Source organism: Martes martes (genome assembly GCF_963455335.1).
Source record: "Martes martes genome assembly, chromosome: 1".
Taxonomy (NCBI): domain Eukaryota; kingdom Metazoa; phylum Chordata; class Mammalia; order Carnivora; family Mustelidae; genus Martes; species Martes martes.
Genome location: NC_137888.1, coordinates 12,051,369 through 12,064,419, shown reverse-complemented (window position 1 = coordinate 12,064,419; position 13,051 = coordinate 12,051,369). Strand labels below are relative to the sequence as shown.

General features: G+C 41.1%; 1 protein-coding gene across 3 annotated transcripts in view; it reads right to left on the bottom strand.

The window, feature by feature from the left end:
• SYNJ1 (synaptojanin 1) overlaps window positions 1-13,051 on the bottom strand; it is a gene marked incomplete at its 5' end in the record, with an annotated part of 87,428 nt that overhangs the window by 6,677 nt on the left and 67,700 nt on the right. For 2 of the 3 annotated variants that reach the window (XM_080799833.1, XM_080799832.1), the window contains 5 exons: window positions 2,718-2,935; window positions 3,170-3,278; window positions 6,554-6,624; window positions 10,401-10,541; window positions 11,442-11,651. In XM_080799833.1, the coding sequence (XP_080655959.1) occupies window positions 2,718-2,935; window positions 3,170-3,278; window positions 6,554-6,624; window positions 10,401-10,541; window positions 11,442-11,651 (749 nt within the window). Of the gene's footprint in view, window positions 1-2,717; window positions 2,936-3,169; window positions 3,279-6,553; window positions 6,625-6,759; window positions 6,799-8,052; window positions 8,101-9,800; window positions 9,840-10,400; window positions 10,542-11,441; window positions 11,652-13,051 lie in introns of all 3 variants that reach the window. The other variant, XM_080799834.1, reaches the window with a different exon arrangement.

Below are 13,051 nucleotides of genomic sequence, written 5' to 3'. Positions count from 1 at the left end.
TCCTCCCTCCCTGTCAGCTCTCATGACAACAGTACAGCAATGAGGCTGTTCCTTTATCTCTGGTTGAATTTCCTAACTTCCAGTTCTTAGATGACAATCAGATGACTAAGATGCCAGATGTCAGGCAGAGAAGGAAGGCATTTCTACATTTTTTACATGTTATATAGTCATCTGCATTGGACAAATCTTCTCTGTAGAAAATTATAGAGTCAAAGACCATTTAAATAATAATAAAAAGGAAAGCTGGGCCATGTATGTTTTTATGTTTTAAATACCTTGTAGATTTGGGGCAGAATTAACAACAAAGACTTGTAAAAATTACCAAGTGTTCAATTCTAAGACGATTTCACATATCACCAAAATATCAGATATGTCATATTTTAAATTCTTATCATTTTCAACCTATAGCTCTGGGAGGTTTTTAAATTTTAGGGATTTATTATTTTTTGAATAGGCATTATTTTTATGGTTCAAAATCCAAGAGATACGAGAAGGTAAAATGCCTCCCTTCCTTCCATCACCCCCCCAGCACTCTCCTCTCCTTGGAGGAAATTCTTAACCACTCTGTGATCCTTTCCAAAGACAAGTCCGCACACAAACAAGACCCCCTGCTCCCCCAAGAAAGAAAAGTGTGTGTGTGTAATGTTTGGAGGAATCTGGTATCAATGACTAAAGTAAAAAGAATATTTAGAATTTAAAACAAACATCTTTGGTAGTTTCAAAGAAGTGGATAATACAAGATTCAAGGAGAATGTTCTCCACCAGGCCACACAGGAAGCACATGCTGTCTGCCACCACATCACCACACCCATTCCAATGAAAAACAGAAATCAAAACAACAGAAAATGACCTAAGAAAATGATAATGCGGTAGTCATGGGAATATTCGCCCTATGGTACATCCATGTTATTTTCTACTGAAAACTGCAATCTTACTGAACAGTTGGCTCTTTCTCAAGTTTTCCAGAGTACTGTATCCATGTTCATACTGGTCTAAGAATACTTAAACCGTTACAGACTTAGGAACTAAGGTTCATTTTTACTATAAAATAGATGCTTACTTCCTCTCTTAAAAAAGTAGTAGAAAGCTCTAAAATGGCTAGTTTGAAAGTTTTTTGCCCTACAATTACATCTAAAAAAATTTTATTCAACATTCCTTTGGGTATTCCAATAAAGTTTAAAAAATAGTTCTTTAAGATTTACTTATTTGAGAGAGAAAGAGAGGGTGCGCGTGTGCGCATGGCGAAGGGGCTGAGGGAGAGGGAGAGAACCTCAAGCAGCCTCTCCACGGGTGCAGAGCCCAACATGGGGTTGGATCTCAAGAACCTGAGGTCATGATCTAAGCCAAAATCAAGAGTCGGGCACCCAACCGACTGAGTCACCCAGGCACCCTGCCCTCCAATGACATAAAAACAAAACAAAACAAAAAAACCAAGAGTACACATTGCAAGAAAATGAGAAGAAAAATTCAGGGCTCCCTAAAAGGGGATTGGCAGAGAGAAAAGAATAGTGGACATTTGTGGTTTGAAGGATTTCTACAGTGTTTTATATATCGCCGACGTCCTCAATTTTCTGAACTAAAAAATGTAAAATACTTTATGCTATTGATCAGCTTGAGAACATTTTATTTCTCTCAATTATATATACTTCTTCAGTTTTTACAAAGGTGACCCATTGTCTGGGAAAGAGCTGAGTGCTAACAATATTCATTTTAAGACTCATGTTTACTTTAATATCTGTTTTTCACCATATAGAAGCCCAAGAAGCTATTGACTTCTGCCTACTAGCTGGACATCTCCAGATATCTGTAAAAATAGATACAAACTATTATTTATAAATGTGCCTAAGGGGCATTTGCCAATGTGTACTATTTGTGTATTTTAGATCTTCACAAAGTTTAAAAGCAGACTTCTAAAGCTTTGCCCATTTCTTTGGCCTTGATGGCATTTTCAAGTTAAAACTTTGGGATAAAATAAATTGTAAGGATGGACAACAAAAAGTGTTCTTACTATGCATGAATTTTAACAATTTTACTAGAATGTATATAACAAAGTAAAATCGCATCCAATAAAATAGAACAATTTAACTTGCATGACTATCCCTGTATAAAAATAACTGTATGTACACACCACAAGTCTTTCAGTGTGAGGTCAGGCCGGCAGAGCAAAAGTCCTTGTGATCCTCTGATTTTCACCCACGAAGGCAATGGCAATGCTTTCTGTGCGACACTAATGAGGTGACCTTTTCTTTGGATGGTTTCTACTTGGTCATTGAGCACACAGCCAAAACATCTAAACTGGTCCAATGACTGACCCGGAAACACCTGAGGACCCCAGGGCCCGCTCCGCCACAGGGAAGGACTACCGCTTGCCGCTGGAGGAATGAAAGGATTATTCTCTGCTTGCTGGAAATTCACCACACTGCCAAATGGTAAGGCATCTCTCTCCAGAAAGTGAAAGCCAAAACTAATACATTAGCCGTGAACGACAAGAAAAACACACTCCTGTTCGTCCTATTAACTATCCAAGGTAAAATGTGCATTTGAAAAAATGAAAAAGTCACAAACACTGTAAATGTTAACAAGATAAAACAGTCTGGGAACCACTTGGAAATGCCCTCGAGACCCCGATTTCAAGCTTGCTCTCTGAGAACCCCTGATCTCAGCAAAGACTACACCAGAGGCTTTGAAGGGTGATCCCATTCATTCTCGGGACTTACTTGTGGTTGTGACGAAGGCTCTGAAGGCAAGCTGTGGGACGACCTACTGCGAGGGGGTGGCTGAGGCGGCGTTTCCAGGTTGGGCTGGGCGGCAGACTGAGGCAAAGGTGCCGCGACAGGGACAAGAGGCTCCTGCAGCTTCTGACCAGGCGGGGGCAGAGGAGGCTGCCCAGGAAGGGCAGCCTGAGGCTTCAGCGGTTCAGGAAGAAGAACGGACCCTACACAATGAATTTTCAGATGTTAGGTATTTTCTAGAAAACCGCATTCTGTTCTTCCTTCTGTGAGGTGTTGGGGTGTTCTAGTCCCCCGCTCCCCCACCGAGCAGCCCCATTTCTCGCTGCAGGGAGAAGGAAGGCTATCCCTACTTAAGCACATTGCAGAAGGTGAGAGGAGGGGAAAAGGACACGTGAAAAAATTCAGAACAAAACTAGACTTTCTAACATAGGGTCTACCTTTCGCCACTTCTGGTGGTTTGCTTTGGCCTTCAGGGGTCAGTCTGCCAGCAGATGCCCGAGCATGGCTCTGCGGGGCACTGATCACTCCAGCACGGGGTGGAATAGTCTAAAAATGGGAAAAAGAACATTTGAGACATTTACTTATTTTCCATAGATAAGATTTTGCAAAAATATTTGCTTTTGTGTCTCATTTAGTCTCTCTGGCATTAGCCCCATCTTGTCATTTTAATTGCTCTCTATTTAGAGTCATCCAGTCTTAAGTTTTAAAACCTTCCTTTTTATTTTTGACTTTACTATGTGGCAGGCATGATGTTAATTAAGTACTATATAGGCATTTCCACTGCACCTTCAAAATTCCCCTCGGAGGTAGGTCTTGTTTATCATCTCTATTTTAAATGAAGGTGAAGAAACGTATACAACTTTCCCAAGGCCATAAAGCTAGAATGGAAACCGGGACTTGAGCTCAGGTATGATGAGCGGTGGGGACCTGGGCTTCCCCTGGGCAGAGTGGCCACAGTCAGAGCCGGGGATGGTGTCTCCCGAGGAGATGGAGACACACGTACACAGAACAACTGAGACGGGTAAGAAAATCCACACCTGGGGCGCCTGGGTGGCTCAGTGGATTAAGCCTCTGCCTTCGGCTCAGGTCATGATCTCAGGGTCCTGGGATCGAGCCCCACATCGGGCTCTCTGCTCAGCGGGGAGCCTATTTCCCCCTCTCTCCCTGCCTCTCTGCCTACTTGTGATCTTTCTCTCTCTCTCTCTGTCAAATAAATAAATAAAATCTTAAAAAAAGAAAAAGAAAATTCACACCCTAAGATTGCTTTTTTTTCAAACACATAAGAACTCCTGGATGACTAACTCAATGTGTTAAGTTAGATACTTTCAGAAAGATACCGGTGAGACATCTGTTGTCTATTTTCCTGAGTTTGCTGGAGGCTCTAAGCCCCTGTAGTTCTTATTTTGGGTGCAAGTTATTATTGCAATCACAAAATCCTCACTTACCTCCCCTATTCGGATGGCATTAAGCAGAGTACATAAAGTGCTTATGGGAAGTGTGCTGGCAAAGTCAGTGACAAGCGACTGTCCCTTTATGAAAGAAGAATGGGTAACAGATCCTCTAGGTGTGTCTATCAGTATCTGTATCTACAGTCTTTCTTTCTTCCCTTCCTTCCTTTAGAGTGCACGCCAGAGTGCACACATGAGCGAGCCAGGGGGTGGTGGGCAGAGCGAGAGGGATAGGGAGAGCGGAAATCAAAGCAGACTCCCTACTCAGCGTGGAGCTCGACTCAGGGTTCCATCTCCTGACCCCAAGATAGCGACCTGAGCCGAAATCAAGAGTCGGACGCTCAACCCAGGCGCCCAGCCACAGACACTTTAATGCGGGGTGTAATATTATATGTGGTAAAGGACTTTCAGGGTGGGTGTTAACTAGACAGCTACAACAGGAAAGACAAAGCTTTCTGTCTCAGAATTGCTCTGCCCATTTCTTACTAGGAATTAGAAGTGGTTTCATCAGAAGCAGCCCCTCTCTTCTCCAGACAGTACCGGCTCCAGGGTCCCACTCCTCAGCAAGGGCCCCGCCCAGTGCCAGGCACCACTGGACAAGCCACTGGTTCTGGTTTCCATCTTCTTTTATTACTTACTTGTTAGATCCCAGAGAAAATGTTCATTTGGGTAAATATTAAAGTAATTTCATGTGTAAGAGAACAAAGGCTAAACACAGAAAACCCCAGATTTACAGGGAAGGGGAAAGCCCTGTGGCACCATCCACTCCCCTACTCTTCCTACCTTCAGAACCAGTTGGTACATGGACTCCTATCATAAATGTTCTCCCTGCGATCTGGTTATAAAATTCTTCCTCTCGAAGGATGACTTTCTATTCTCATTAATTACTCATAATACCTTAAAAAGCTGCCCAAACACACTGCCATCTCATAAACTTTGAGATTTTAAGTTAATTTAGGGACCATAATTACTGAAGGACATCACTTTTGTTCAAATAATAAAGTGTATGTATATATATATATACATACACACACACACACACACACATATATATATATATATATATATATATTTTTTTTAGGGAAGGAAAATTCTTATGAAACTTTATTCACCATGAATTTTTCTACATTTCTAAAGACTTTTCTGTAAAACAGAAAGCTTTGGTTTAGTGTCAGTTAATACTACGGCAATAAAACACATCACCTACTATCCTTGATGGCTACAGTCTTAGTTTCAGAGAATCATTTGCTCTACCTTGTACGTAGCATCTCACTTTTTTTTTATTAACATATAATGTATTTGTTTCAGGGGTACAGGTCTGTGAATCATCAGTCTTACACAACTCACAGCGCTCACCATAGCACATACCCTCCCCAATGTCCATCACCCAGCCACCCCATCCCTCCCCCCTAACCACAGCAACCCTCAGTTTGTTTCCTGAGATTAAGAGTCTCTTATGCTTTGTCTCCCTCCCAGTCCCATCTTGTTTCATTTTCCCCTCCCTTCCCCCAACAATCTCCCCACCCTGCCTCTCAAATTCCTTATATCAGAGAGATCATGTGATAATTGTCTTTCTCTGATTGACTTATTTTGCTTAGCATGATACCCTCTAGTTCCAAACACGTTGTTGCAAATGGCAAGATTTTGGGTTTTTGATGGCTGTGTAGTATTCCATTGTATATATATGCCAAATCTTCTTTATCCATTCATCTGTTGATGGGCATCTAGGTTCTTTCCATAGTTTGGCTATTATGACATTGCTGCTCTAAAAACTGGGGTGCATGTGTCCCTTCTTATTACTACATTTGTATCTTCTGGGTAAAAAGTAGTAGCGCAGTTGCTGGCTCTTAGGGTAGCTCTATTTTCAACTTTCTGAAGAACCTCCATACTGTTTTCCAGAGTGGCTGCACCAGCTTGCATCCCCACCAACAGTGTAGGACGGTTCCCTTTCTCTGTATCCTCACCAACATCTGTCTTTTCTGACTTCTTAATTTTAGCCATTCTGACTGGTGTGAAGTGGTACCTCACTTCACTGGTGTGAAGTGGTTTTGATTTGTATTTCCCTGATGCCGAGTGATGTTGAGCACTTTTCATGTGTCTGTTGGCCATTCGGATGTCTTCTTTGCAGAAATGTCTGTTCATGTCTTCTGCCCATTTTTCGATTGGATAATTTGTTCTTTGGGTGTTTGTTATCTTTGAAGAGTTAATGTTATCCTTAAAGGGTACCCTGGAGGTCATCAAGTGCCATTCCCTCATTTTAGAGTTGAGGAAACTAGGCCTTGACATGTGATTTTCCGAGATAACACACCTGACTGACAGCAAACCGGGACCTAGACCCTAAACCCGCTGGCCCCCAGGCTAGGTGTTGCCTACCGGTCTGGCTGCACTGTATCCAGCAGGTCCTGGGCCTGTGAGTCCTGCCTGAGGAGAAGGTTGATTGCGTCCTGAAACAAAGACATCACACCATGTATTTAAGTTTTGGGTTTTTTTTTTAAAGAAAGAAATAAGAACCCACTTTTATCCCAAGTGTCTACATGGTCCAGTTTTAAGGTTAAGTAGCTAAATTCAAGTGTTTTTACCTATATTATCTTTCCGTGTTGTTCCAGGGCTTTTGGGTGCTTTGAAGCAGGAAGGGGAAAAGAAACGAGTCATAAGTAAGCAATCAAGCAACACTGCAAAACATCAGTTGGCTGTTCTGTTTCATTACCAGCACAGATGGGGGCATGAGATGGGAACCAAAGGTACACTGCTTTGTATAATGATGAAGGCTACTATCTGTCCTGAAGGAAATGCCCCAAAAGAGAGAAAAATTAGAATACTCAGAGTGACATTCATGTGAGACAACTTAGCCCTCAGTCTGATCTCTCACTCACAGGGTGACTTCTAAGGTGACCTTCCCAACAGAGTTCTCTCCTGTGAACCTTGAAAACATAAGGTCAGCTTGTGTGAATGGTGACAAGATGTGACCCTACTACCTCTGCTCCCCAGCATACAGAGCATTTTCCAGGTTATATCAGGGGCTCCTAACAACCCTGTTTTAGAGCTTCATGCTGTAGCTATCGCTATGGATAAAGGAATCTTACAATGAGGTATTTTAGAGTTCTACAACAAAATCCTCTGATTAAAGTAGAAGGCAGGCACATCTCACAACTAAGTATTTGCCTTATGGAAGACAGTGTTAATATGCGGTTCAAATTCACTAGAAAGGTATTAGACAAATGAAATGAAATAAATCACTCTGGGGGCCAAAAGGAGCATGGGGGACTATTATGGGTGGCATTTCAAATTTAATATTTTTTAAAGGAAAGTCAAGTGCAATTGTCATATTAAATACATCAGCCCTTTGATAACTATAATCTTAATGAATGGCTTTTAGTCTTAATGGTCTTTTAAGCAAATTTAGTTCAGCATCATTATACATAAAAAATTTATGTTATTTGAAATTACCCACGAAATACTTATTCTTGGACCTGAATTAATAGGGTTTCATGATAACTATCAATTTTTAAAACTGCAGAGTTCGTATAGTACATTTCTAAACGGTTGACTTACTCTGAAAATAATTTCGAAAGGCATTCTTCTTAAAATAGCATTGTACAGTAATTCCACATGCTAAGTAGATATGAAATATATACAAAACAGAGTGCAATACAACATAAGAATCACAGGGAAATTAAATGGGTAGCCCGTTAGAAACTATCCACAACACGGAATGAGAAGAGAGAAAGTACGAGGTTACACGGTGTACATGGAGGAGGGGGAAGTTTACGGGTAGACTAAGGACAGATTTAGTGTGCCTTTAACACACTGAGGGAGCTGACATTTAGCAGTGAGATGAGAGGTCTGTTTCTATGATGCAGAAGTCTTGTTACCTTCCATCTCTCGCCTAGCTGCCCCAGGACTGGGAGGGGCTCCAACACCTTTTCAGAGAAAGAACAGAAGCTGTATATTGTTCAGGGCCCACAGCACAGAATGAAAGGCAGGCACACAAAACAATTCTTGTGTCCAACTGACTTTTGCTAAAAGGTTCTTTTACTGCTTTAACTTCTTCAAAGATATCAATACAAACCAAAGTAACATCAGAAGCCTAGCCGAAACCCCAGTCCTCCCCTTCCTCAAAGAGGATAGAAAGGGGATGACAATTTTCTTTTTACATCAGATTACGAACTCCAGGGAATTTTAAAATCTCTTGATGAAAGCCTTGGCCTTATGATCATCTCATTATATTCACAGTTAAATCACTAATAAAAGCTCTAATATTTGACAGTCAAAAAGGAAAAAGAAATCACAGATCAATTTCATTTTAAATTTCTATGGGACTATATTAGTTTCTTAGAAGTTAGTTTTTGATGCATTATTTTAAGAAAACTCTAAAGGTACTGTAATGACTTTCTCTAAGTTACTGCCTTAAGGGAGTTATTAGCTTATAGGGTTCAAAAAGTAAGGTGCAAGCATTGCCTATAAAGAATTATGAAAGGAAGATATTTTTAAAAACTAAGTCAGATTTTAAGTTAAGTTTGATATAACTTTTCAGAAATTCATTTAAAAATTTATTTTCTGCAGGTTACTTTCCTAACTGAAGGAAGAGGAAAAATAGGTGTTATCATAAAAATATAAATAAAAGAATGAGTTTAAAATGGGAAAAATTAATGTTTTTTTGTAAGTTGATGGAAAAATTATCATCCAGCAGCATTCTGCAGAAGCTGTCAGGCTGAAATAATTGAGCTGTACTTTTTATACAAAGTCCTTAAGATTTACATATAAGCAGAGACAACCTGTGATAACATGTGAATTGGTCAGCAACGGCATTAGGCAGCCAGAGTAGAAAGAGAACGACCACACACGTATAGGGAGTGAGCCTTAACAGTATTAACCGTGGATCTGTAAAGGCTCTTCTGTGGAACTATGATCACTTGGCTCATCCTCTCCTGAGAAGTAGATTAAATGAACTTGTCAAATACATACCTCCAACTGACTTTTGTGAGAAATTTTCATGTAAACTAAAGTACACTTTTTTAAAAAAGACCCATTTGTTAATAAAAATTTCCTTATTGAAAAAAATAAAATCATTCTCATGTTAAAAAAAGTGAAGCATGAGTTTTATGACAAGTTATGATAAAGCCATGCAAAATGAAAGATATATTTCAGAAAATTATAGCATCAATTTGCATTGCTAGGAAATTTTGCTTATCACTAGATTTGCTAAATTCCTAGAAAAGGAAAGTACTAGAGCATCACTAAGCAAATACTTGGAAAATGTTCTGTATTTACTATGCTTGAATTCCTTTTGAAATTAAGGTGATTTGGGGGAATTAAATCTGTATAACCAACCTAACTATATTTATTAAGAAAAAGTGTATCAGTCTTTGATTAGTAATTCAACTATGTCCACCTGGAGAATGGAAGCCTGTATCAGGTTGACTCATTAGTAAAATTAAACTCTGATCTTTTACTTAACAGGAACATAATGGAAGTTTGGAGCTATTTTTTACTTGAAGTATAAATATCATTCACTTTGGCTTTTATCAAACAAATCTAAAATGTCTTTCCATTACAGGGATCAAACTCTAAAAGATGAATAAATCAAGATGCATATATTGTAACAAATATAAACGGTTACCTCCAAATTCTTTTCTAGCAGGTGCAGGACTCCTAGCCCCTTATAGTTCATAAGAAAATATGCAGCAGAAAGGAAAGGACATTAAATAAAGAACTGAAATGTCAAAGATTTACTACAGTATTCATGATGTTAAATATCACATAGGATCTACATACTAGTATCTTGGTACGATAAAAAAGCTATTATTTAAGGCAAATACTTTTAACAACTTAAGTAACGGCACTATACTCTCTTAAAAAGAATATTTAAGTAAATATATAAAACTTTATCATAAATAAGTATATGTATGTTCTTCAGTTCTAATTATATATTTTACAGAAATTCATACAACTACATCAAATTAGCAAAACCAAAACAAATATTTCATGCACACCGGTAAGAGGGCAGCTAGAAAAACCCATTACAGAAATCTAGTCGGGAGACACTCTTTCTACCTGTGCCATTGCTCCTACATGTTCTTCAGAGAAAGGCTCAGGCAGTAGCAATAATGATAGAAAAACAGTAAAATCCAGAAGCTCGAAGTCTGAAGACATGCAAAACATTTTAAAATAGAATGGAGGAAGATTTTCAATCTAGCAGAAGTGGAACTCGATTTGTTACCTGAAGGAGGAGGTGGTCTCTGGGGGGGAGCAGGGCGGGCAGGAGGAGCAACTGGGCGGGGAGGAGGAGGCCTCTTGGGTTCTAGGGGCTGAGAATCTCTTTGCTGCTGCTGGGCTGCTGGTAGAGTGTCAAGAGGAGAACCTAAAAAAGTACACGAGGTAAGATCAGGTTCCTTGTGGGTGTGAGCACAAAGGTATGGTACTTCCCAATACGTATGATGAATTCTCGATTTTGCTCATTTTCTCCCTTTGTACTGGAGTGTCCTGACAAGCATTTTTATTATCAATAACGTAAGCAGTTCTGCCATTAAATTCACCTCTGGTATCACGGAAGCAATAGTGCTCGCTCCGCGTGAACCCCTTACCTAGACCCCAGGTGCTGGGAGCTGATTTACTGAGTGGCCCGATCAAGAGGGCACAAAGCGTTGGTTGAATAAGGTCATTTGCAATCTACTGGGCCATACAGAGAAGAAAAAAGGAGTCTCTTCTTTTCTCTATACCTTAGCTTATCTTGAATTAATCTAATGAAGCCAGTCCTCTAAGAGTTGTATGGGAGAACTGGAGAAATTTACGAAATGGAGGACAGCTTCTGGAGATGTTGGTAAGCACAGAACGGTGATTTAGTCATGCCACATAACAACTTCCAGACGAATCTTCCAATTTTGAAGGATTAATGACTCTTAAATTTGAATTCAAAAACATTTTTGTCTCTTTTTGCTTCATACCATAACATAGGTTATATCTAGGTTATATATGGACAGACAGTTAAGCCCAGATGGTTTTGAGTGTTTACTCTAATAGAAAAACAACAATTTTAAGAGCTGGATAAACCTGACTTCATAGAAAAAAAGGTTTAATGAAAACCTCGTCTAATGAAAGTGATGATGAGTTTCCTTTCCACTTAGGGCTTACCATCTACAGGTTTCCTCTTTTGTATGCACAGAAAACATAGTACAGATCCAAAGGCATCAGAGATTTAACCATCTAAAATCAAACAGATCAGCTAGGGCAAGTCACAGAAAACTTGAAAGAAAATACGTACTTTGTGAAGTTGGGTGCCCCGGAGTTCTCGAAGGTGCTCGACTTGGTCTTACGGGAAGGGACGGTACGGGACCCTCTGATATGGTTGGTGACTGGCAGGGACTGGTCCGGGGCGAAGAGCTCGGCGAAGTGCCAAGGCCAGAACTTGAAGACAGCTGGAGGTGCTGGGGAAGAATTTCCTCAACTTCTGCACTGTAGTCATCGACATCACCTACGGAAATAAGGTTATTAAAATTAGCACCACTTTCACTTTCTCAGAGGTTTGTTTTCACCAATCCAGGTTTCAAGGGGTTTGTTGTAACACTGCAAACATGTAGAGGTTAAGCATATAGACATATGTAAAAAATTTATATGTACAGAACTAGAATTAATGCAGACACCCTTATAGATCATGTAACTAAAGAGAACCTACTACCTCAGAGCATCAGGATGCCGGTGGAGACTAACACCTGGAGTGGCGCTGACACAACAGCTTCCAGTATTCCAAGGAGCATCGATCTCAGTGCTGGCTGGCTCAAAAGTTTACTGCTCTCCTTCCAAACCTTCCTACTTTCTCCATGGAACTGCTCCCTCCCCACTGCCCTCAACTCAGCTCCAGCCCTAACAGCAGACAGGCTCTCAGCTCCATACCCTTCCTCAAAAGTCTCCTCACTGCTCCTTCCCCTCTGCTCTCCTGGGGCCTCCCCATGGCCCTTCCTTCTCAGGGTTGGAAAGTAGAGTCAGGGTCCCCTTGCAACCTGATTCCAATTTCAGAACATTAAACCTCCAATCCTGACCAATGAGGGCTACTTCCTTGAGGTTATGCCTGCAGGAATTTATGTTAATGCTCCCCACACCCCCTGGCTGCCATAATCTCTAGCCTCCCTCTGGCGGTGACTTGAACCCACTCTTCAAGGACTAAGCAGAGAGCAGGATGATAGTCGCGTCCTACCATCTCTCTGGGTGACATCAAAATCCATGTAGAAGACACATCAGCAACTAAAAACCCTTGGTCTTGTCCTTACACTCTCTTCCACTCAAACACACACAGCCCTCCTGAGTGCACTAGCTCTGACATAATGCTCCAACCCTAGCTCCTAGCCTTAAAGTTCTCTCCCTCGGTGACTCTTCCCTCTTGAGACTTTATCAGGATCCAGGCCTTTGATCCCTCTCCTTTTAGCCCCTGTGCCATTCTACTTCTACGAATCTGTCTTCAGATTCAGCGGCGCTTCAGCTCCGCCACCCCCGTGGCACCTTCTTCTGTCCCACCCGTATCAGTTCCGTCACGGCACCAGGGCTGCCGCTGGAGAGAATCCCATGGTGCTGGCCATTGTGGTCGCATTAAATTTGCAATTTTCAGCCTCCTCTGGGACCCTGAAGCTGCCTGGTAATTTCATGACTGGCTCGCCGCTGCCTCCTCCCCCCCAACTCCTTCTCAGGAGCTTTATCTGGAAACTTCTCAACTCCCCTGACGCTGTGGGTTGCCCTACTCCTGCAGATAACCTCAACTTTTAACACTTCTCAGAGGAAAGAGACGTCTTAAGATGGGACCCCCGTCCCCCCTGCAACAACCTGCTGCCAAGCCGGAGTCTAATCCCACGGCTGCACTCAGGTCTTTGTGGTTCGGCCCAC